This window comes from Monomorium pharaonis, chromosome 5, assembly GCF_013373865.1.
Source record: "Monomorium pharaonis isolate MP-MQ-018 chromosome 5, ASM1337386v2, whole genome shotgun sequence".
In the NCBI taxonomy this organism is placed as follows: Eukaryota; Metazoa; Arthropoda; class Insecta; order Hymenoptera; family Formicidae; genus Monomorium; species Monomorium pharaonis.
This window is the reverse complement of record NC_050471.1, coordinates 24,777,633-24,803,811: the sequence shown is the minus strand read 5'-3', so window position 1 is coordinate 24,803,811 and position 26,179 is coordinate 24,777,633. Positions and strand designations below refer to the sequence as shown.

Sequence of the window (26,179 nt, the reverse complement as noted above, 5' to 3'; positions counted from 1 at the left end):
TGAGGCGAAATAGTAATAAATATTAAGTATGTTTATATTAAGTATAATTAGTTCTATTATATATTTTTTATTATAATATTACGCACCAATTTGATTGCCCTGGGGTAATTCGAATATGTGGCACCGGAAAAGTTTGCACACTACTGCAACTGAATTCGCTATTAAAGATGTAGTATCAATATTCAAGAAGTATTCAACTTTTTTAGCTCAATTCTAAATAATTCAATAGAATTTTTGCAATAAGTAGAATGGTCTTTAATGATCCTTATTAGTACGAAAACAGAAATTGTAGTTTCGAACGATTGCAGGTATACGATACATAAAATACGATTTCTAGATACATTGTCGACGTGCCTAGTGCCGTTAAAGCCATTTCCGATTCCACCAACGGCGGAGCCAACAATTGAGATCGCCGAGTTTGAGAGCACTTCCGAGAAGGATGTGCATCCATATACGACATATATCAATCATCTGTACGTGTATCCACAGACACTCAACTTCGACAGTCAAAAGATGTTTACACGAGCTAGGAACATAGCGTGCATTGTAGAGCTCCGCGATGACGATGGGGAAAATGTCAAGCCTTTGCGAGTATGTGAAAAAATTAACTTATTTAATAATTGAAGAATTTAAATAGTCTGTATTTTCTTTCTGCTCATTCTAATAGGTGATTTATGGGAGACCGGGTTTGCCATTGCTATGCTTACGAGCATCGTGCGCGGTATTACATCACAATGCAGTGCCTTCTTGGTATGAAGAAATCAAGATTAAGCTTCCCACGAAATTACATTCGAAGCATCATATATTATTCTCCTTTTATCACATAAGCTGCGACATAAATAAGAAGAAAGAGAATGGTGTTGAAAATTGTGTTGGCTATGCATGGGCACCTTTATTGCATAAAGGAAGGTAAGATAGTAATTACAAAAATTTCACATTTCTGTTAGCATATTTTGCAGTATGGTAAAGTACAACTTGGAATATGGGACAATTTTAAACATAAATTTTTCGAAGTTTGAATTTGATAATTCTAATCACGTTTGTGATGTCAATAGTGTTCTTTGTCCAGAAAAATTTTCGGAAACTTTAAGAAATCACCCAAAATATTTTTTCTATTGGCTTTTTAAAGATGATCGTCTTTACTATTCTCTATGGATGACAAGTGGTTTTAAGATTTTTAAGCCTTCTTTTACATTTAAGAGCTTTAATAAATATGTAATTTATTAATAAAATCTGTTGTCATTATAATAGTTTCTTTAGTGTTTTTTTTTTAATGGGAAAATCGGATTTTTCTCGATTTTTATTTTTCAGGAAAATTTAAAGTACTTATTACCATATCTCATTATTATAGTCGTTTTTGGTTTTTTTAAAGAAACAATTTTTTTAATTTCTTTTTCTAGAAAATTAAGAACACTAGACAATTTGTTTTTGTCAGTTAACATAAAATGGATCGGTTGCAGTGGAAAAGTAAGCAAGGTGTATAGAGTGAGAGACAGATAAGGGATCATGTTCCATCTCTTTTCAAAACTACTACATTAATTAGATGTTTCATCTCTTTACTAAAACGAAATGAAAGTAAACTTAACTTATTTGCTTCTCACTCTACACGTTTTACTTTTCTTTCCACTGCAATCATCAGTACATTCTATATATCGATGGTCTTATTGTATCAAAGTTGCTTTAAAAGCTCTTCTTTTTGTGTAAGAATACACAATTTTGAACATGATATCACAAAATATTTTAGTACAAATTTGAAAATAGTAGAATTTCAAATAGTAATATTATTTTTCTTTTTGATATTGTCTCTTTTGTCACCACAAAATATACATATATGCTAAAAATGATTATTTATAGAAAATATTGGTACAAATGTTTAGAATTACTTATTGCTACTACATTTTTGAATACTTTTTTGAATAAAATAAATTACAATTTTGATTACATTATCAATTTTTTTTGTTTCTATATTATGTTTCTATATTAATCTCAGCAAACTTTCTATTCACACTAGAGTTTAAATAAATTTAATTCTATTTTGTATTAAAAAATTTATTAAAAATTTCAAATTGTACTTATTATACATACATACATACATACATACATACATACATATATATATATATATATATATATATATATATATATATACATACCTACACACATACATACATACATACATACATACATACATACATACATACATACACACATCATACATACATACATACATACATACACACATATATAATTTAGATGATAGAAATAAATAAAAATAATAAAAAAATGTTTATAATTTGTACACTATTTTGTAGACTAAATGTAGATATAGAATCAAATATCCAAGTGTTGCCTGTAGCAACGCATTTGCCGTCAGGATATCTTTCCATACAACCCCTTGGACTAGGAAAAGGGGTAAGAGTAAGATCAATTATTGGTATTGTCACATATTCATGTAGTTAGATTGACATGGTAATAATTTATATATATATTTGTAGAATGCAGGCCCGGATATTACTTGGATCGATTCTCAACGACCAATCTTTACAGTGTCTTTTCAATTAATTTCGACAGTGTTTACACGAGACCTTCATCTACACAATTTGTTTATCCATGCAGAACGCATACTGGATACAAAACCTTCAGCGATGCCCTCGGATTCAGAGACGTGCAAAATTCTGAAAGCGGCACACGCGGTTCAACTAGTCACCATTATCACATTTCTTCCAACTATACTAAATCAATTGTTTATGTTGTTGACGTGCAATACTAGCCAAGAAATCGGATTGTACGTGATTAGGGTCTTAATACATTTTATAAATATGGTGCACGAAGCCGGGCGAAAGGAAATTTTGCAATCGTATATCAAGGTAAGATCTGGAATAGGATAAATATAGACATCTACTTACGACAGATTTTTTTATTCATAAATGCATAAAAATTGTGCAAAATATTTTTACGCCATTTATTGAGAGGATGATATACGATGAAATAATGAACTATTTGTATGAGAAAACTGTTCTGTGGAAAATCGGTGATTTTCTGAACGAAAAAGGTACACGAAAAAGACGACTTTCTACACTCATGTAATAAAAACTAAATTTATTCTCTCTTCTCTCTTTCATATTTTCTAAAACTAGATAGGTCAATATTTTTTTTTTTTAAATAGGCTTTAGTTCACATAAGTTTGTGAAACTCTGTAAATTTATTATTAGTTAATTAGAATATTGATTATAAGTCCGAAAATTCATAAGTCGAGAGTCGTAAGTGGATACTTCTATTCTACTACTTATTCTTACAATTTCTTGTTAGAATATAAATATCCTTAGAATTTTAAAATAGAGTTTATTTTGCGGTTGGTCTGACTCTATTCTAGTTTTCTGATTTTAGTTCGTTTTCGTGCTGCCTCTTATCCGAAATGGTAATGTTGCTGTTCACGAGCAACTGGCGAAGCATTTGCCAATTTTACTACAACCTAGCAATACCGATTTTCTGGTGGTGAACAAGTTTATGCATCATTCAAGTTTCTTCTTCGAAATAATGATCAAAAGTATGGCGCAATATCTGTTGAGTACTGGCAGGATAAAGGTAAGCTCATCAAGATTACTTTAAGATCTTGAAACTCAACAACTATTAGCATCTATGTATATCAATAAAGTAAGATTATTTGTACTTAAGGACTGCTCCTCAAACTTGATCGGGGTCGATAATGTAGCGTTGACTTGTAACAAAATGTGTCTGATGTAAAAATTTTGGATCTTGTACGCATAAATCAAGCCTGGGCCCAATACGAGTGAACATTTAGGAACAATGCTACGCTTTCAGATTGAGCGTAGACGTTCTAATAAAAAAGATTTTCTAGCCAGAAAATTTCGTGTCTAAAAAGAGCAATCTGAAAATTTTTTTTTAATTTTTGGTGTGAAATTCAATTAAACTGATATTAGTACATAAACTTCAATTCTGGAAAAGGATTTCCAAATATATAAGAGAAATACGTACAAAATTTTGTTACTAATGTGTACAAATGTCTCTACATTATCAACCTCGATCAAGTTTGATGAGCAGTTTAGCATCCTCTTTAATATTCGTTAATTTTTATACTAGTTATTTTATATATTTATTAGATATTGATTTATCTTTTGAAGTGTTTTGTATTTAGTAATCTGTTTTTTTATGAAGATTATGTAATTTATTTTTCAGATGCATAGAAACGAACGATTTTCCAAAGATTATCATGAGAAAATCAAGATGTTACTAGATGTGATCATGCCATACTTAATGACCAAATACAAAGAGATGCCTGTAGAGACACACGAATTAAATAAAAGTCTTGCACAATTTTTAAAGGTACATAATTTTATAAAAATATATAATACATACAACGTACATCTTTATAACTTTATTTTTATAACTATTTTAATTTTGATTATTACGACACATACAGCGATGTCTCACATTCATGGACCGTGGTTTTGTATTTCGTCTCATCAATTCTTACCTGGACAACTTTTCGCCTGGCGATCAACGCACGCTACATGATTTCAAGTTTACATTTCTACAAATTATTTGCTCTCACGAGCACTATGTATCATTCAATTTGCCGATGATGCAGTCGCGGCTTGCTTCCAGAGGTAAATTCTCTTGTTATTAATATATATATAAGGATTATGATAAAAATTAACTAACTTAACTATAATTTAATCGTTTCGCGTGTTTAAAAGATACTGACAATGACAATGAGAGTGAACCAGAATGTGATGGTACGTTTATATAATTAGATTTATACACATATATGTGTATTATGTGTACCTTTTTATTTATAACAAATATCCGTTATGTATTTTTTTTGTAGTAATATATAGCCAATATTTTAAGTTATAATCAGTTTGAAAGTATTGTTGATTTAAAAATTAAAGTTTTTAGAGAGTAACAAATATACATGTTCCTATATATTTATATTTTCAGGATTATGTACTGAAATCTTTAAGATTACTGTATTAGTTGAACAATCACTAGTAAATAATTATTTTTAAAAAATATTAAAATAATAAGTCTTTAAAATAATATATTGTAAATTAATTGATATTTTTTAGAATTCTTCGGAATCTTTATATATATTTGATTAAAATATAACATTTTTATTTAAAAATGTAATTATTTTGTTTAAGTTGTTTTTATTTGTGTTCATAACTAGTGTAGTAACTTTGCATATTTTTTGTTTTTATATGCACTAATAACATCATTATTATCTTATAATTATATTACATAAACAGAGTATAAATTAAAAACAGATAAAACTGAAATGCTTTCTTAATGACAGATCTAATGAATGAATATTGTCTCACGGAGGAATTTTGTAAACACCATTTCCTGGCTGGTCTTCTGATGCAAGAAGTTAGGACTTCTCTCAATGAGATCGTACAAATCCGCAAGGTTGCCATCGGTACTCTACGAGATCTAATGGCGAAACACGAGTTGGATGATAGGTATCAGAATAAGGTAAGATTCTTAAATGTTTATGATTATACAGTTCAACAAAAAATGAATTTTTTTTAACACTAGAATGGACATGTTTAGCTGTCGGAGCGAATAAGTGAGCGCTCACTGATTCTTTACTGTGATTGGTTTTTGTTTCTAAATCCAGCGAAACTAAAGGCAAGAACCTATCATATTCATCAAGTGTATCATTGAGAGTTCACTGATCTATTCCATCTGCTGAACACACCTAATGAGATCGATTATTTCTTATAAATTTTTGAATGTTAAATATGAATCCAGCTTTGAAACATTTTAACAAATTACTTTTCTAGTACGAGTTGTGAGAAATGCGCAATTAGAATTACAAAGGTTATATTTTTATGTTATATTTTTTTTTAATATTATAACTATATGTAACATGCTAAAGAAATATGTTGTAATTAATATTAAATGTCTTATTACTTTTAACTTTTGAAAGAAATTTACAAATTTGTACTTTTTTTACAAACTTGTAAATTTTGTAATGTTTCCTAAGGTTTTTTTTCGGTAATGAACCAGCGATCTAAAATATTATGGTGTAAAGGTGCAATGAAATCGAATTAATTTTTTTTTATTTTCAACAGATGTAATATGTACAATATTTTAAAGAATTAATGAATTGTACTTTAAGAAAAAATGAGAAAAGATCTATTTTCTTCTCAAAATTTATTTAAAACTATATCGGTTCTTCATGTTTTGTATCTTTATTTCAGGGTCAACTGAGCAGGATAGCATCGATTTACATACCATGGCTTGGCATTGTATTGGAGAATTTGCACCGACTGCAGTCAGTAGAGGAGAACGAGATCAAGATAGAGATCAAACACAACGCCACTAGCAGAGTATCAACCAGCAGCTCGTTTTTGACTACAAAAGATACTCTCGCCAATTCCACGACTGTGGGTACACCTAAATCCATTCACAGGTATATGCCACGTATTGCGTATGCCAGTATATTAATAAAGTATACGATATACATACATATAGAGATAATGTAATAAATAAAAGTCAACGAGAAGTTTCAAAATTACAGATTGACTCTTCATCTGGACACTCAGTCGCCTGTAAGATCATCTATGCATCTGCGAGATTCTACTTACTTTGCCGCCATTGCGGGTCAAGGATTGGTAAATGGATATTCTTGCACTAGCGTCGAATCTGATACGTCAACGGTGTCTAATGCGTCCCAGTCTAACATTTCTCAAGAGACCACTATTGTTAGAGAATTGCCGGAAAATGGAACAGGTGAAAAAAATAGACATTCGCGTACCATGAGTGTGACGCAGTCGTCGCCCAGATGCGATAAGTTGCAGCCATCGGAAGTGAAAGACATACTACTTTGTTTCCTATTCATTGTCAAATACCTGGGTGATCATCAGGTAATCGCCTGGTGGCATCAATGCAATGATACAGAAATACTGAGTTTCTTTTCAGTGATCGAGTAAGTATACTGATGATACAGTAAATCCGAGTATTCCTCTGCTTATGACAAGTTCACGTTCCAAGAGTTCAGTCGAATTGATCGTAAGTCAAATAGCGTTAAGTATACCAAATTATGTGTTATCAAAATAATTACGCTATTATACATATTGTTAAATCTGATATATTATTAGTTTTATATTATATAAGTAACAGAGTTTAATCAATTTTATTATAATTTACTGGTTATTTTTAGTGCTAGTCTTAAAATTTATAAGTAGAGGAATACTTATAGTGAGAAATATTGTCTGTTATTGAGAAAAATTTATCTTACATATCTTACATGTACAAATGGCATTGTATGATTAAATGTATTGATACATTCCTAGATTTTATATGAATAATTTAGTTTTTTCTACTTTTAGAATGAGTTTGCATCATTTCAAGTATATCGGTAAGAGACAAATAGCCGCGAATGCTGCGAACAATATTGGGAAGCCTCGCACTGTCAAGGCAATGACTTTACCCGCTAGAATGGCTCCACCAGATTTTACCACTGAAAGTCCCGCTACCAGCACGTTGCAACCTCATAATATAGTTACCAGAGAGAATTTAGTTGACAATGATAGCGGCAAAGTTTATCAAGCTCTATTGGAGGCAAATATGGCAACGGAAGTTGGTTTGATTGCGCTTGATTGCTTGGGTCTCTTTTGTATTCATTTTAAGGTAATGACGTTAGATTGATGCAAAAGTAATAGAAATATTGGAGTTTTATAAACTATGTGAATACAATAAGTACAATAATGAATACAATAATGATAATTTAATGATTAAAATGATAATTTTAATTGTCTCTATGTACATTTATTCTAATTAAAATATTTTAAACATTTTGACGATGATTATTTCAAAAATAGCAAATTAAGTTAAATTGAAAGTTAATTTTGACAAGCATTATTTGTATTAAATTAGAAAATGTAAATTCTGAAAATTATTTAAATGACACATTTAACATATATCATCAAATATACCATCAAATAAACGTAAGATTTTATTTGTAAATTAGGTTTATACGAAGTAACAAAGAAATGTTTCTATATGAGAATGCATTTTTTCTTATATATAGATAAATTTTTAACTGAGGAAAAAATTAATAAAAGTTTATATAATTTCAAAATAACTGAAATTTAAAAAATGTATATGAAATTAACTAAATTAAAAATTGATTTTAATTTTTATTATGTAACTTTTTAACTGGTTACTATTTATCTTGCTTAAAATATATTAATTGGTAATTGTTTATGTCTAAAATAATTATGTATACCGCAGTGGCATAATCGCTAAAGATTATTTGACCAGTTTATATCTATTTCTACTAAGGTAGATTAACTTTGACCTATAATAATTTTGAAATATATTGTTAAATACACACACACACACACACACACGCGCGCGCGCGCGCGCGCGCGCACGCACACACGCACGCACGCACAAACTAAACAATATTTTCTAATTTTTAGAATTAGATTGAGATAAAGTGTAAGTTGAACCGAGATCAAAGTTAATTTATATTGGTGGATATGAACATTAGGTAACAAAATCTTAATAAACAAAAACATGTTTAAAATAAAGGAAAGAAAATTAAGAAACCATTAATTTATATACTAAAATATAAATTAAAATAAAATACAAACGTAAATATACATAAAATGCATACGGGTATCTTTGATCCAAATTTACTAATGTAAACCTGGCTAGAAGTTGCAGTGATACATATATTTTTCTGCAGGATGTTCTCTTGGCGAATGAAGGCGAGAACGCAGTTATGCAAAAATTTTTCAACATTTATTTGTCATTCCTTCAAGTCGGTCAATCCGAAACTTTATTACGTCATGTTTTCGCTGGCCTCCGAGCTTTTTTGAACAATTATTCCATCGCGCTTTTCCAAGGTAATTATTAATTTTTAGATTTTAAGAATTGAGTTTTACTTGTAAAACAGAGAGCATAATTGATCTCCAATAATGGAGAACATATGATAAACATATGTAAACGTGCACACATTTGAAATACCACACACACACACACACACACACACACACACACACACACACACACACGCGCGCGCGCGCGCGCGCATATATAAATAAATATATATATATATATATATATATTTTTTTTTTTTTTTTTTTTTTAGGCAACGCTATGCTTTGCGGACGCTTGTGTTACGAGTTGCTGCGTTGCTGTAACAGCAAATTGAGTTCCATACGACAGGAGTCCTGCGCTTTGCTATATTTGCTCATGCGAAGTAATTTTGAGTTTACCAGTCGAAAAGGATTGACTAGAGTACACTTGCAGGTACTATATTCTTGTTTAGAATACAATCTCTAAAGAGGGACTGATCACAACTGTCCAGAATTTTCTGATTCGATTTTCCTTCAAATATATCATTACTTAAACCCAAAAATCTAAGCAACATTTTTAAATATTATGATATTTAAGGACATGGTTAAAGTTTTCTTTTTACTGATCAAACATGATCAATTTTTCGATATATAATCTTCTAATTGCCTTTACAAATGTAAAAATCTTTTTCTCTTTATAATTGAAGTATAGATAATAATGGTAACGCATTACAGATTGAACGATTTCATGAATAATGAAAAATAATTGAAAAATTATTTTATTATCAATTTTCAGCATTGACTCATAACATTTTTTTAATATAAAAATTTTATAATACAAAACAAGCTTAGTCCATGAAAATGTGAAAGAACGATACTGTACTTTAGAAATGTTTAGGAAAACTTAAAAACCATAATATATCTGAAAATTTTATATGTAATTTTAAAATATTTTTGAATTGGCTTTATAAAATTGCAAGATTTTTTTATACAATTATAACATAAAAATGAAGAGAACAATAATTTCATACTAATAATGAATACATTTTTAAGGATATTAATGTATTTTAATATGTACTTAATATTTATTAAAAAATTAAAACTTTTGTTATTAGCTTTGAAATTGACCTTTGCTCTCTTTATTTATATGCGTTTTTTAATCGTGTAAAAGAATTTGCAATTATTCCTATCATCCTTTCTTTCTCCCACCTTTTCTATTTCTTTGTAAAATCCTTTGACTACATTTCTATAGTCAAGGTAAAATCAATTCAGGTATTGTCTAATTAAGAAATTTAATTTGTTTTATAATCCCTTTAATATGTGAAACGATTTGTCAAAGATAACGCTTATATTTGATTCAAAAGCAATAATCAATGAAACGGCAAAATATATAGAAAAATGGTTTGGACAAAATTGTTTGTATTTTTTATAGGGACATATTTGATGGATTGTTTAACTCCTCTTAAACTTCAAATTGAGCCAATATATAAGAATATATCTTTTGTTTTTTTTTATTTAATATTATTTACAAAGAGAATCATATTGATTTCAGACAGTTGCAATTGGTCTTGTAATTTGTTTGATGATATTTATCTTGTCATTATATTATTTTTATATTTATATTGTCATTATTTTTAACCGAATTTTACAAGCTTAAACATTTGTTACCATTTGTTTCGTGTAGGTAATAATTTCAGTCTCTCAAATGTTGGGGAACGTAATTGGTCTGAACAATTCACGATTTCAAGAATCGCTGTCATTAATCAATAGCTATGCTTCTTCTGATAAAGTCATGAAGGGCACAGGTTTTCCAGTTGAAGTAAAGGATCTCAATAAGAGAATACGAACGGTTTTAATGGCAACCGCACAAATGCGAGAGCATAATAACGATCCTGAGATGCTGGTTGATTTGCAACACAGTTTGGCTAACTCTTACGCCAGCACACCCGAATTAAGGCACACCTGGTTAGAGACGATGGCTAGGAATCACGCCAGAGATGGCAATTTCTCTGAGGTATTTAATTATTTTTACAAATTTATTTTAAAAACAAGATACACACGTATACATACATATATTTTTGCTCAAGTTTGAATACTCAGATTTTTTACGCTAAAAAAGTGTCTTGAAAAAAAAATCGTAAAAAAATTTTTTTAAAGATTTTATGTGTGCGCGCGCGTGTGTGCGTGCGTGCATGCGTGTGGAGAAAGAGAAATTTAAAATTTGTCTTTTTATTTCTATATTTTCTGTATTTTACGTGTGTGTATATACATATATAAAATAAAATAAAAATAAATTAAAAATTTAAATATGACATGCAAGAAAAACTTTTAAGCATGCTGAAATTTTTGAACGGTAATATGTGTAGAAAGGTACATTTGTAATTAAAAATATATTACACAAGGTTTTTACTGATAATTATTTATCTCTAATATAATAACTAATATTTTAATACCGCACATTTTTCATTCTTAAGGCTGCTTGTTGCCAACTGCATATTGCAGCATTGATGGCTGAATATTTAAAATTGCGGAAAGTTCATTCGTGGGGCGCAGAAGCTTTCGATCAAATCTCTGTGAACATATCGAAGGACGAACGTAATCTCAAACTCGATGCTGGTGAGATTTGTATGTTTGTTTTATGAATTTATTGCATTGCGTTTATCGTCTGTGTTGTTTTTATCGTTACATGTACACATATACACTGAGAATAGATGCAAAAAATATTGATCTTGTTTCAGGCATTCAAGATATTCATTATAATGAAAGTTTACTTCTTGAGCAATTGGAAGTTTGTGCTGATACGTTAGAAAAAGCTGAGCGCTTTGAATTGCTTGGGCATTTGTATCGCTTAATAGTTCCTATATACGAAAAGAGAAGAAATTACGAAGCCTTGGCTAACTGTTACTCACATTTGGCACAAGCCTGTAATAAAATTGTGGAGGTAACACGAACTGGAAAAAGATTGCTTGGGAGATTCTATAGGGTAGCATTCTTTGGAATGGTAAGATACGTTCATCATGTGTCGAAAACATATTTATATAAAAAAAATTGACATATAGGCAACAGGCGAGAGAAAATTTAAAGAGCAATTCTATGATAAAATAAAATCAAGAATAACAAAATTACAAGTCGATTAAGGTTTTATTTTTTTAATTATAAATGTTTAAATATTCACGCTTTAGACACTTTAGATCAATCTTTAAATATTTAAAATTAATATTTAATATTTAAAAATGAGGTTAACGAAATTTCAGCGTAGGCTTTTTTCTAAATAGTATAATATACTTTATTAGATAGTAAAATAATAGTAAATATTCACATGTTTTAGGCTAGGCACTTTTAATGAATTATTAATGTTCTGAATATTTAAGTATTTATAATTAAAGAACAAAACCTTAAACTGCAATTTTATTTTTGATTTTGTTATCCTTATCATCTAGAATTATTAAAATTTTCTCTTATTTGTGGATAGACACCATGTATGATACTTAGTTTTTCACACACACATGCACACAGACACACGCGCGCGCGCACACACACACACACACACACACACACACACACACACACACACCAAATTTATAATCTGAAAATGAGTGAAATAATATATTATAAAACATGTATTATTATTTAGGCATATTTCGAGGAAGAGAACGGTCAAGAATACATCTATAAGGAACCCAAAGTGACATCGCTATCTGAAATATCAGAACGTCTATTGCGTTTGTATAGCGAGAAATTTGGATCTGAGAATGTTAAAATAATAATGGATTCTGTACCTGTCGACATAAGCGAACTGGATCCCAAGATAGCGTACATTCAAGTAACGCATGTCACACCGTACTTCGAGAAGTTTGAGTTGGAAGTACGACAGACCGAATTTGAGCAGAATCACAATGTGTCTTGCTTCATGTTCGAAACACCATTTACTAAGGAGGGCAAGGCAAGAGGTAGTCCGGAGGATCAGTGGAAACGCAGGACTATTCTGACAAGTATAGTTTAATATCAAATTCTAATAATTTAAATTATGTATTCGATTACACAGTTAAATAGTTCATTGTGTAACAAGTGCATTTACCCGCATGAATGGGTAACAGTGTTCCAATTTAAACTAGGTTGCAAGCCGTATATATGGCTTTACGCATGTGCGGCAATAAGTACATACACGTTATGGAAACAGTTTCGTGTTCTCTCGTTTTATTGTAACGTATATTTAAAACAGTTAAATTTTATAAATATTTTTGTTACATATACAGGATTTCAAAATTTTCGACATAGCGCTTGCATAAAGGTAGAACGGACAAAACTGAATAGAAAAGTTTCTTTTGTGATTTCGCAATAGTTAACGAGTTATTAATTAAAAAAAAAAAAATCGATTCATTCAGCTACCGCCAAATACTGGCGAGCACGGGCGAAAAAAGACCGCCCAGCAAGACGCGCGTCCGCAATTGCTGTACTTGTTGCACAAATATTTTTTTAAATGCCAGAATGTGATCGACTACTTATTTCCTAGTTTTTTTGATGCTCAATCAGTTCATAATTTTGAGGAATTTTAACCGTAAAATTTTTATGTGTTTTATTATAACTATAATAAACAGTGTGAAGAGACTTTATTACAATCAAAATTAAATGTCATTATAATATTTTTAATTCTAAAAAGGAATTTTTTGTCAGTTAATAAGTTATGATTAAATATGTATGTCATGTATAGCATATGTAAATCCCTATATATGATTTATTGCTAAAATTCAAAGATTATTTTTATCGAAATTGACTAATTTCTTTAATTTTTTAATACATATTCGGTATTATAAGACTTCTATTCATTCTTTGCAAAAATTTGGGTATTTTTAAAATTTTGACATTCGTCATATTCTATTCATGATTCTATTTTGAATTCAGTTTTGACATCAGATTCGAATTCATCAACTTAAAAAAGATTTTAATTTTAGAAAAATGGTTGATTATGTAAAATTATTTAGTAATCATCAGTGATCTAATTTTAAAGTTTTTTCGCAAAGATTCCATATTTAATGAACATCTTATTATCATAGCTCCAATATTATAATTATAGTTTCAACACAAAAAATTCCTTTTGATGATGAAAAGTTCTGACAATACAATTTTTTTAAAGAAAACTTTCAGCATGTCGTAGTTATTACAAGGTACATAAAAAATAGTTTTTTTTACGAATTAACTGCAAATTTTTTAATGGAGTGATTTTGAAATCGGATTCAAACATCCAAATGATAGAAAATGACTAGTCCCGTTCTAGTTTTTTTTAAAACAGTGTTATCTAGATTTTATTTTATTAACTAAAAAAAATATTATGTTTCTCGCAGCACAATACGCTTTTCCGTACATCAAGAAGCGTATTGGGATTGCTGAAAAGAGGATAGTGGAGCTTAGTCCTATTGAAGTCGCTTTGGATGAGATGAGACAACGTGTTCAAGAATTAGAAGATGTGGCCTTGATCGGACCGACAGACGTGAAGAAGTTACAGTTACGTCTTCAAGGTAGCATTTGTGTAACGGTAAACGCTGGTCCTTTAGCCTATGCCTCCGCGTTTCTGGATCCTGCATTGTCTCCACAGTATTCTGATGACAAAGTAGAAGAATTGAAGGATGTCTTTAGGTATATTAGCTCTTCTAATTAAGATAAATCAGGATTGGGTAAATTAATATTTTTTTCAAATTAAGTTAAAGTTGGTGACTTATAAATTATAAGTCATTAACTCTCTGACTGTAATGGGATCTGAAACGTCCAAACAAAAATAATATTTGCTCATAACTTTAAAACCAGCAAGCCTACATGTTTGTTTTCTTTTGTTGTCGCAGCCAACAACTTTCGGATACAAGTTTTAAATTATTGGACTGATAAGAAATTATGTTTCAAAACGTATGAATTGACGCGTTAATGAACTTTGACTATTTCTCATATCTCATAACCAATTCTCAGTTCAACGTAAATATTTTTGTGATTGATGTAGCATAAAATATCATTTGGCACACAATTCAGTTCTAAAATTATAGGACCAGAGATAATTTTTGCAGTTGCTCTTTTTTTCAGAGTTGTTTTCTTTTTTAAAATAAAGAAAAAAAACAGAAGCGTCTTACTACGTATCTTCATTGGCTTACGATTGGTGACAATCATTCGAGCCAATCAAAACACGTAATAAGACGCCTCGTATGCGATCTAACAAGAAAAATTGTATCTTGTGCCAAAGGCTTAAGTGAAAGGTTAAAGGTTATTAATCTTTTAATTATTCAACCCTGATTTTGCGTAACTTTTTATACGTACAATATTGCAATTGTCTATAAAGAGTTTTTGCAATTTTAGGGAATTTGTCAAGATATGTTATACAGCTTTACAAATTAATAGTAAATTGATCACGCCGGACCAACAGGAATATCAGGAAGTGTTACGTGAGAATTATCAAAAACTGTGCCAGAGTTTGTCATCCTTGTTTGGAGAGCCGATATGGCCAGACGAGCAAGTGGGAAGTTTCAAACGCAATAGCGCCGCTCTGTTCAGCGCTATCAGCGGTGCTAACAATCACACCAGTACAGCCTAAGTCAATAATTTTAGAAATATTTATCCAATAAATCTCAGATTTATTTACCACTTTTTTTAGCATAATATTCTAAGATTCTTCCAAGTTTGCGAAATATTTATATCGTAAATATTACTTTTTAAATTCTCCTTATTGACGTGTCACTAATGTCAAATTTATGATAAAGTGTATGTATCAATTTTTGTTAACTTTTGCATTGGCCTAATGGAAAAGCCTTTCTGACCACTGCCAGATATCTTATACGAGATGTTTACGAATATCTTGATCGTAGGGTGTATGTAAGAATAAATTATAGTCGGTTTGTAATTATTAAAAAATGTCAATAAAGCCAATGAGAACCGCTTTTACTTATTAAGACCATAATGACCGTTGATGTTATAGTTCGGTAAGTTGCGATTTAACTAGTAGAATAAATTTGTTTATATACCAGGGCAATTACATAATATATCTATGACGTAAAGTAAAATGTACTGGTACCTCGGTTCTTTCACTATAGATATTAACCCATAAGGCATTTATATTCATGATGGTCGTATATAATCATTAGGATTTTTATCCTTATCTTTTAATCAATAAGGAAAAGGAAACTATAATCTAATTAATTAACAAAAATAATTTAATGAAATAAAAAGCTATCGCTCTTTTAATACTTGACGAACTGACACATAAGATTAATATTTTATCTTGTTTTAATTAAATCTCTTATCACATCTCCTGTAATTTAACATTGCTTAACAAACAGGGAGGTCAAATGCTTTTATCATTGACACACTAAATTTACGCTTTATCTATAAGCATTAAATGTATGAATAAACTCGGTGCGTATTGAAATATGTATAAATGATTTATGAAATACGTATTTAGACACTTTATGTAAAAATGATTGATATTTGTACATATCTTGCTTAATTTCTTGCGTGCGTATAAGTGCTGTGTAGTCGGCTGTTTTAGAAATATCAAAGGGAAAGTATTAGGGTCCTTTAATACTATGATAGATCGTCGAATATTTTATCCAGCAGTTATAGGCGATTTTTGGCGATCGTTTGGTACACATGTACCAAAGCGTACCAAACTGTATCAGACTTTTATCTTATTGGTTTTGGTACAGTTTGGTACATGTACCAAACGTCACCAAAAATCGCTTTATGTGAATTTATGTATACACACTATTAGTAGTACAAAGATGAACTCGTATAGATTGAGTAACTTTTATGCCAATTATTGAAATTTATAGAGAATTAAAAGAAAGTTTGTTTATATATTTTAAAGACGAAAAAGGGGAGCTGTAGTATTAAATGGCTACGATGGAAAACAAGTCCGACCACTTTGATACCTTGCGAATACGCACAAGTGATGTTACATATTGATAATTATTTGTGAAAGTGTGATATAAAATTATAAGTAGAGAATGAGAGAGAGAGAGAGAGAGTGCATAAATTTATTTCGAAGCAATTCACAAATAATCGATTTTTTTGCATTGATGCGAATATTGTAGATGAGTAACAGCTTTAAGAATAAATGTTATAATATTCGTACATGATAAACTATAATAATTTTTTAACATCTTGAAAATAATTATTTAAATTTTATTTTCTCATAATTGAATACATGCAAGAGTATAAAAGTCTTAAAAGAAAGTTGTTTAATTATATTATTATATATCTGCAATATTTTTAATATTTTCTTAGAAATTTTTCAGATATTCACGAAACATAAACTGAAATTTGTGGAATATATCAATCTGTTTTAAATGTATATAAAAAATAAAAAATTATAAGTAACATACAAGGTGTCCTATAATTATTGTAAAATTCTTCAATAGCATTTTTAATTTTCTTTAGTCATATTTAAAAAATATTAATAAATATTTAAATATAATTATAGCTTATAATTATAATTATATAATTATGAGTAATTAATTTAGGTGTAAACATTGACAAGTTTATTGAAAGTAATTAATTATCCATTGACAGAATTTTACAAAATAATTTACAATTAGTACAATTAGTTGGTCATTATGCTTATAATCAGATAAACAAATTAAGAAATTAAAACTATACACGTGAAATATAAAAAAATACGTAGCAGTATTGTGTGTAAGTTTGAGAGTACATTTCTTGCAGATGTGATATCCTATCCTATCCATATGTAGTAGAATTTCGTCGAAAAAATCTGAAGTCCAAGGCAAACCGTAGCTTTCGAAATAGGTATCTGCTCCTTGCTCGTTGGTGTAAAAATTGACCTCCAATGCTGTCCCGGTTGATCGTGATTGTCTGTAGTAGCGATAATGGCGGTCGACGGTCCACCCCCTCGTGGTCTTCTTTGCTTCTCCTTCTTGCACGTCGCGCTGTAATTGATAAGCGTCTTGTCACTCCGTGTAATAAAACAAAATTCTTCTAAAACGCGTTTTAGATATATGCCATAAAAGCCCAAGAAAAGACTTTACAAAAATTGTCTTTCCACAACCGGTCGGTTTGCATACGCTCAATGTCTAAAGATGTTTCGCAAAATAATTAACTCAAATTCTGTGATTTTAAAAAGAAAAAATATAAAAATCATCACAAGAAAGTTTTCAGATGGCTTTTTGAGAGATGGTGCTGTGGGATTTGAAAAATATAAATATATTAAAAAATAAATATCAATACATTTTTCGGAAAAACTAAAAGTCATCAAGGAAAAGCATACAATCATTTCATTGAGGAAATGTTATTGTCTCACAAGATTCAAGAAGTCTTTCAATATATGAATAATGTGTAAGTCATTGTCTCATACTTTTAATATTTTGCGATTTGTAGAATTGGAAGAATCACAAAATTTATTGAAAATAGCTATACGCTTCGGACTATTAATATAACTAGCAAATTTTCTCGAAAATTTATCACAAAAATCAGGTATTTGAACACATGCAGCTGAATGACAAGGACATGAAAATGTTAATAAATTTTTGCATATTTTTTCTAATTTCTTTCTAAAAAAACAACTTTGTTTCTGTCATAACAAATAAATTGTTGCATGACAGGGCAAGAATATTTACAAATAAAATTTCAAGTTCATTCATCACAGATTGAAATGCATTAAATAATTTCGTTGCACTAAAATCTCTTGTTATTAATGTTAATTAACTTTACTAATTGTACACAAGATCTAAAGTTTCGCACTCTACATATCGAACAAAAAACGTCATCCATTTTTTATTTGTAATGTCAGACGTTTCGTCAATAAAAATAGAAAATTTTATTCTCTAAATGTTACGAACTACACGTTCCGTCTCTACAGGAGTCAAAACATTCGAGATAACTTTTGTGCGTTTCGTTCGACTTACAGTCATGCTGCTCAAGACATAAGGATCTTTCCTAATGTCTTGAAACAAACTGAGAATCTCCTTCGCAGTTTGATGAGAAATAATTTTTTCAGTTATTAATGCTGCATATATACGTGAAGAGACTTCTCCATCTCTCATGTCACGACAAACTAGAAAGACGGGCTACGTCTCCCAAAATGACGGTCACACACACATAAACTTACACCATTATATACATACACCATTCACTACGTACATACCTCAATAAATTCGGAGTGCAGGAATATTTCTATTGGGTATGTTCAATTTTATGCCTGTCGCGCTCGATGAACAGGATTCCTTATTGGTACCGCCATCTTAAGGGCCATTTTCAGGGCCTCTATGACAAATGAAAAAGGAGTTAAAGCCTAAACATAATGCTAGGCAACAGGCAATAGAAACAAGAAATAAAGAGAAAAAGAGAAATCTTTTCTCTTTCATTATTTCTGTTCCTATTGCCTGTTGCCTGGCATTGTGTTTAGGCCTTTAGAGTGCGAAAAACTACTTTAAGACCACCCATTCACGTAATAAACAAGATTCGATATATCGTAAAGCTACTGTTTAAGCAGCCTGAGAAACTAGGAGATTCACGCCTAGCGCTTAGTTTCTCGACTGTTTACTAAATTCTGGTCCAACGAAACCTCCTCAAACTTATTCCGATTAAAAAATATAAGGAGTTACATTATATGCGCTTGTTTTCAGGAACGCAACCGGAACCCCCCGTCTGTTATCCGTATGATGATCCAGCATCGCCTACAAACATATGAAATTTATTGTTTATTAAAAAAATAATTCGTTATTTTTTATTCTACTCATTTAATTCATTCTTACCACTTAAATATGTTTTTCTTTCACCATGATTGTAGTGATATTCCATCTTGAACCTTGGTAAATTTCTTATTAACAGCAGCATACACTGGCACATTGTAAATTCCGAGCTTTGATATTTATAATCTTCCTTTTCTCACTCGCCCACTTTTTTTATTTTCTATTCTAGTTTCGGTCCAAATGAAGTTTTTTTTCCTTTAATATAACTAAAAATAAAACATAACGCAAAGTATTACTCTTATCTCAGAATACTTATTCTAAAAATGAAATTTTGTGTAACTTATCTGATCTTCAAATTAAACAGCCGTATTTCCCTCCACGATGTAATAAGCAAAGTATTTCCTTTCACGATGTAATATGCACATTGTGCATAAATAAAATAAAAACCGATTCAACGCTAACCTCGCACACGTCACTAACCTCGAACTACCATTATATCACCATGAAATCGCCGCTGATTAAGGACCATCACATACAAAAAGACAAGCTGCATATGCATAAAAATGCTTTGTGGGTCGAAATTTCTAACATTCTAGGAGGTACTATATCTATATTTACATTTATAAATACATATGTGAATATTTTACACATTGTGAACCAATTATAATTTGTTACGAGCTCTTACTTCAGAGGAGGCTAAAGCTTGCTGAAAATACTTGCGAGATAATTATGTAAAAGCTCGAAAAAAAGCTACATTCCCAGTGAATTGGCAGTTGACGCCGCTAATGTAAAAAAATCGAAGTTCAGGTTCAGGTTCAGGTTCAGGTTTATGATGTTATGACTTTCTTGAACGACATTTATAAAACGCGACAGTAAGTTTTTTTATTCAAAATTTGAATATTTTTTTATTAATTTGTCAAAGACAATATATATTAAAGACAGTTTGTTTCATGTTCAACTCATTTACATCTAGAAGAGTTAACAGATTAAAATCTGTTATTTAAGTCACTCTAAGCTAGTTAACAGATTGAAATCTAGTTATACTATTTCCATCATAAAATTAAATTTAGCGTTTTTATTTTTTTTCTTATCTTAAAATGCTAATGTGATTTGAAATTTAATGCTAATTTAATATTAAATGTTTTGTATCTGTACTTAAAATAAACTTAAATATAAAATAATAACATAATAAGAACAGACTGTGTATATTGTTATATGTATAACCATATAAAGTTGTATGTATAAATAAATATATTTATTCCAGGACTATGAGTTCACCAGACAATGTCATTGAAAGTGAAATATATGAGAAATCTAAACAACACAAAGATGATGTAACTTCATTTTCGGAGTCCGATATTTCTTCTCTAACACCGACTACTACCCATGCTTCCTTCTTCTTCCATATCAACTCTCGTTTCTCCGCAAACTTCAACACTCAATAATATACCAGCTACAAATTCGAAAAGTTAGTAGTTTATTAATGTGTTCTTTTTCCAGTTTCTTTCAATAATAATAACTTTACTACTTACTAAAATATGTATCGTTAAAGCATTATTTGTTTTCATGATCTTTGCAAAATATTGATAACAATTTAGATGTAACCCCTCGTCGGCAAATTCCTATCAAAAGTAAGTTATCGCGATTTAATTTGTTAAAAATTATCTAAAAAGATCTAATATAGCAATAAATATAAAGGCTCTGTAAAAGTTTATTCTTTCAATGACTGTTATATTCAATGACTATTATACCGTGCATTTTCTAATTTTATTAATCTGTTTATTGCGAGTAAAAGTTAAAAAAAACCGACAAGTCGCTTTTACTGGTAATGAACAAAAATTAATAAATGTGCGATTAAGCGTACAGAGAATTGTCTATTAAAATTTTTTATTTTAATATTTTATATTTTGTGTGTGTGGCAAGGGGTATGTTTATATACATTTGTAGTTACATATTATATGTTTACGTAAATATGGGCTGTGTATGAATTATGCAAAAAACTACTAACAATTTTAATGAAACAAGAGAAATTATTGCAGGTGATGTTAGGATATTACAGATGATTAGTGACAGTGAAATAATCACATATGATGACAATGAAATGGGTAGACAACCGATACATCTGTATTTACATCAGAAAAAAAAAGAATTATATAGCCAGTATCGCAAAAATCTGATATAGTCTTGACATTCATCTACTAAAGAATTAAAATCAGCTCCGCGAAAAGTTATTCCAACTTCATGTTCACTTGACAAAAATTCAGGATCTTTTATAAAAGAACCTACATCAGCTTTATGTTTATCCAACAGTAAATTAAAAAACATACAAGATCTCACTGCAACTTTATGTACAGACAATGGAAAATTCCAAAACTCACAAAAATCCACAACAACTTTATGTATGTTAAGCGAAAGACCAAAATCCATTTTGAAAACATCAGCAGCATGTTTATCAGATTAATATTCAGAATTCTCTTCCCAAATATCTGTACCACTTTCCATGTTCAGCAGATATTGAGTCAACGTCTTCAGTACGAAAACCAACATTAAATACTGTTCAGCAGATGAAGGATTAAAATTTTCATCACATCAGCTAATTGTAAATGTAAATGTTAATTCAATAAGTTTATTGCGAGAGGATCCGCATGGTGAACGGACTCTAATTTAAAGAGTGATGAAGCGTGGAGAGGACTTGTCAATAAAAATAATTTTTTGTAGATGTTAACAAATTAAATCCCGAAAATCCAAATGAATAAAAAAATATTGAAGATACTTCTTAATTTTTTCTGAAATCAAAATTCCTTTTATATTGAGTCAAACAATAATAATATTCATAATTTTTTTACAAATTATGAGCAAGACAAACTGAAAACGGATTTACACTGACTGCTGAATTATTAACGCGAAAACTTATATTTTCGAATACGCCATTAATCGATCATGATTACACAAAGATATGCCCAAATGAAGAAAAAATATTAACTAGACTTCTTAAAAGTAACAAGAAAAATTTAAATTCAAAATGTGATAAAACTAAACCTCCAAAAGTAGGTTTCTATTTTCAGTCATATCCACGAATACGATTTCTCAACGAAAGACTAGATAAAGAAAGAAAAATAGGTTTTCTTTTGAAGAATGGGCTAAAATTAAGAATTATAAAAATTAAAAATATTGCTGTGGAGTTTCAAAAAACTTATGGATTTAATGCTATTATCCATGTATTACAGTTTGGTGCACTTTATGATTCTCAGTATCATTTTGCTATACAATCATCGAATAATCGCGCATTAAAATTTGTATGCAAATTTATGAAGATGGGTCACAACTATAGAAATGCTTCGTAAACGCATTATCTTTTTGAATGAATTTTTGAATAAATTATATTTATTATATATATTATTATATAATTACTATTTTATTATGTTTTCTGTAGTTTCTTAAGTAAAGACAAATAAGTATTGTTCATTTAATGATATCTACAACGCAGAAACAAAAAGAAAAAAGTGAACAAGAAAAGCTGTATTATGTCTCATAGAAGCTTACAAAAAAAACCGTGTTTGTACACGGTAGACACGCCAAATTATCATAACAGCTTTGAAATAATGCATTAAAAAATATGTGTACCGCTATTGCAATGCTTAGACCTGGAACTACAGAAAACGAGTGTATACAAAAATTTCATAGTTTGTTGTGAACTCAATTTAATGTCAAAAATACAAAAATAACATCGTCAATGAAATTTGATATTATCGTGCCTCTGATCTTTTACAGCTTTGGTTTTTCTTAATATAGTTTTATTCCTTCCAAAACTTATTTTTTTAAATATATGTATATATTTACAGGTATACATATAAACTAAATCTGTAGTATTTTCATGTTTTAAACTATTTAGAAAACTTATTTCAAAGCTCGTAAGAATCGGAATTCAATAGAGAAAAATTTTGCAGAAGTCATTAATTTTAAATCAAATAATTTGTAGAAGACCCCGCAAACCCATTTTTCGTAGGAAAAAAATGGGTTTCATACAAATTGGCTCAAACTCTGATAAAAGATAGCTAAAGACATGCCGATTAAAAGGTGTAATTGTCAAGTCAATCCTAGGAATCATTTTCGATACACCGGCGCTGAAAATAAAAATAAACGTATCATGTATTTCGCATAATACATACATATATGTGTATATGTGTGCGCGTCCGTAACGGCAGAAATAATTACATCTTTTGGTTGCTTGGTTGAGAAACCAATCTTACTATATCATAATCTCTCTTTTCAAGCATATTGCGTATGTGTATCGTTAGAAACAAGTCCGGTGTACTCTTCGGAGTTCCCCACCACCTATTGAGGTCCCGAACTTGGCGCGTTAGGATTTTTATAGTGGTCCTTCACCAGTAGTCCTATGCACCACTCTCCCTTTTATCTCCCAATCAATCACCCTTACTGATAGTACTGGAATTAAGTGTTGCCATTTGCTGCCATACTTAAAGACCTTATAGAGTTATAGAGCAACAACAGGGGTAAGGTATTTGGCAAATACAGTGGGTTAAAGAAGCTTCAAAATATTTGTCTGAGATGAAAGAATATGTCGCTACTGTGTATATTTATACTGTGATTCTATGCACAAAAACACATAATATTGTGTTATTATTTATATAATAATTAAGTTTTAACAAATTCGGAGAACAGTAAGCTTTCCTTAAGTATTACCAATTTAATTTTTAATAAATAACAAATTATGAAAATATATGAAAACGTACATATTAAAAAATAATATAAGAAAAAAAATATATAATTGCGCTTAAGATTAAAATAATATTTTATTAACCTTCCGACAATATTACAATGTTAAGTTGTATTGTAAGGTTAGTGAAATATTGCAGTAACATTCTTAATGACATTTGTAAGATCGTAACCTTCCTGTAACATTACTACAATGTTTGGTGCTGTAATATTTACACATGAATGTTGAGAAATAACTCGTTGCTTTGTCAAAATTAGAATTATTTATTTTTAGCAACATTTCGTTTTTTTCCTTTTATTTACAATTGTAATTTAATTCTTGCAACTAATTATATTTTGTTGATAACTTGATAATTATAATTTATTGTAATATTTATCTTAATTACTTAATATATTTCAATTTATTTGTCAACATACGGGCAGTATGTAACAGACTAAAATATTAAATTATCTCGAGAGTACATACAGAAAAATTTGCTCTCATGCTAAAAAAAAAGCAGTTTCTCATTTTTCTCGGTTTTCTTCTTTTAAGTTAACGTTATTGTTGCAAAAACCATTTCCCTGATGAATAGCCTTAAAATACATTTATTATTTATTTAACACAAGCAAGATTTACTTAAAATAAACACTTAAATTAACACTAACTGTCATTGAGAATGTTGATCTCTAAAGGTGCCTTAAATTTAGATGGAAACATTAATCATTAATTCCAATAGCTATCCAATTAAGGAAGAAGTTTGTATAATTGGCAGAAACCCTAAATGCGACATTGTTATCAACGATGAGGTAAGTTCCAACATAATTCTTATGTACAAAAAAATTTATTGATAATAGTTTTTGTAAATTAGACATAAAGAAAATTTTTAATCAATACAAGATCGTGGTATAAATTGATATATATACTTAGATAATATCTGTGTAACAAATATATATTTACAGCATTATTAAAATAAATCTATATAGTTCGGATTAAACATAGATAGACCTTTGTCAAAACGATTATCACTAATATCGTTTGCACGTGTGTTTATTGTAAAACAATGTTAAAAATGTTTGGTTTAGCTTAAATATTATTTAAAGTTCTTTCTAAAAGATTTTTCACAGAAAATCTTTTTAGATCAACTTTTTTGTATATACTTTTTATATATTAGAAAACCAATAAACATGTACTTGTTGCTAAATATTAAGATGTTTATAACATTTTAAATCTTTTTTTAGACAGTATCAAAAGTACATGCTGAAATAAAAATTGAAGATCGGAACTCAGCCTACGTTTTGGATTTATGTTCGTCTAATGTGACACAAGTCAATAATGTAAAAGACGTTATACATCTTTATATATTAACACAGCTAATGCTTTATTTAATTTATATGACAAAATGTCAGTTTTGAAGATAATTTAGTGTTTCTTTTTTCCACAGAAAATACTAGAATGCCTTAAATGGTACGAATTAAAAGACGAAGACTTACTTAAATTTGGTACGGTATCAGCTATATATCGTACACATTCAAGCGATATGATAAAAACGCCTAAGGTATGCAAATTTACTGTGCAAAATACTGTGAGTACAATAATCCCAAATCCACTAAACTTTTCTCTTGCAAGTGTTTTGCACATATAATGTTTGTGTTAATTGAACAAAAATAGGCATTGTTTCTTTATTAGTATGAAAAAAAAATTTTTGTTTTGAGAATATCTATTTTTAAAATTTAAAATATAATGAAATGAAGTTATGCATAGCATTAAACAGACAATTTATTTGTATGAGAAATTTCTGTATAACTATTACACGCACATAAAAAAAGCATATTCTCGTTATTTAATAATAATTTTCATAAGTTAAAAAAAAATATTGGATAAAAATAACCCCATCTTTAAAACAAATATTAAACTTTTTTAATATTAAAACGATAATATATTGTATT

At 29.5% G+C, this 26,179-nt stretch overlaps 2 protein-coding genes across 9 annotated transcripts in view; one reads left to right on the top strand and one right to left on the bottom strand.

The window, feature by feature from the left end:
* The window catches only part of LOC105831629 (dedicator of cytokinesis protein 9), a 23,503-nt gene extending 6,314 nt beyond the window's left edge, over positions 1-17,189 (top strand). The window contains exons 10-29 of one of the 5 annotated variants that reach the window (XM_036287389.1): positions 338-591; positions 668-909; positions 2,313-2,412; positions 2,496-2,867; positions 3,388-3,585; positions 4,198-4,344; positions 4,442-4,628; positions 4,719-4,757; positions 5,318-5,496; positions 6,228-6,439; positions 6,548-6,955; positions 7,359-7,659; positions 8,723-8,882; positions 9,128-9,288; positions 10,519-10,848; positions 11,309-11,450; positions 11,573-11,835; positions 12,469-12,826; positions 14,177-14,468; positions 15,174-17,189. In XM_036287389.1, the coding sequence (XP_036143282.1) occupies positions 338-591; positions 668-909; positions 2,313-2,412; positions 2,496-2,867; positions 3,388-3,585; positions 4,198-4,344; positions 4,442-4,628; positions 4,719-4,757; positions 5,318-5,496; positions 6,228-6,439; positions 6,548-6,955; positions 7,359-7,659; positions 8,723-8,882; positions 9,128-9,288; positions 10,519-10,848; positions 11,309-11,450; positions 11,573-11,835; positions 12,469-12,826; positions 14,177-14,468; positions 15,174-15,408 (4,580 nt within the window). In that variant the 3' untranslated portion in view covers positions 15,409-17,189. Of the gene's footprint in view, positions 1-337; positions 592-667; positions 910-2,312; positions 2,419-2,495; positions 2,868-3,387; positions 3,586-4,197; positions 4,345-4,441; positions 4,629-4,718; positions 4,758-5,317; positions 5,497-6,227; positions 6,440-6,547; positions 6,956-7,358; positions 7,660-8,722; positions 8,883-9,127; positions 9,289-10,518; positions 10,849-11,308; positions 11,460-11,572; positions 11,836-12,468; positions 12,827-14,176; positions 14,469-15,173 lie in introns of all 5 variants that reach the window. The other 4 variants (XM_036287385.1, XM_036287386.1, XM_036287387.1 and 1 more) reach the window with 4 other exon arrangements.
* On the bottom strand, positions 17,106-26,179 carry LOC105836832. 4 transcript variants are annotated; one of them, XR_004963393.1, is made up of 5 exons: positions 21,049-26,179; positions 19,580-20,969; positions 19,430-19,501; positions 18,970-19,088; positions 17,106-17,755 (listed from the first exon to the last, which is right to left on the bottom strand). XR_004963393.1 is itself a non-coding variant. In XM_012681134.3 (2 exons), the coding sequence occupies exons 1-2, from the start codon at positions 18,866-18,868 to the stop codon at positions 17,351-17,353; spliced, it is 543 nt and encodes a 180-aa protein (XP_012536588.1). In that variant the 5' UTR covers positions 18,869-18,961; the 3' UTR covers positions 17,106-17,350. The 4 variants fall into 4 exon arrangements, 1 of the variants encoding a protein (XP_012536588.1); XR_004963392.1 differs by having other exon boundaries at positions 19,580-23,640; positions 23,732-26,179; XR_004963391.1 differs by having other exon boundaries at positions 19,580-26,179.

Excerpts from the sequence above, each read along its gene's own strand:
- LOC105836832 (XM_012681134.3), bottom strand. The coding sequence starts at position 18,868 with ATGAGAGATGGAGAAGTCTCTTCACGTATATATGCAGCATTAATAACT. Across the intron at positions 17,756-18,730 it reads ATGTCTTGAGCAGCATGACT|CGCGACGTGCAAGAAGGAGA; the intron begins GTAAGTCGAACG and ends TATCAATTACAG.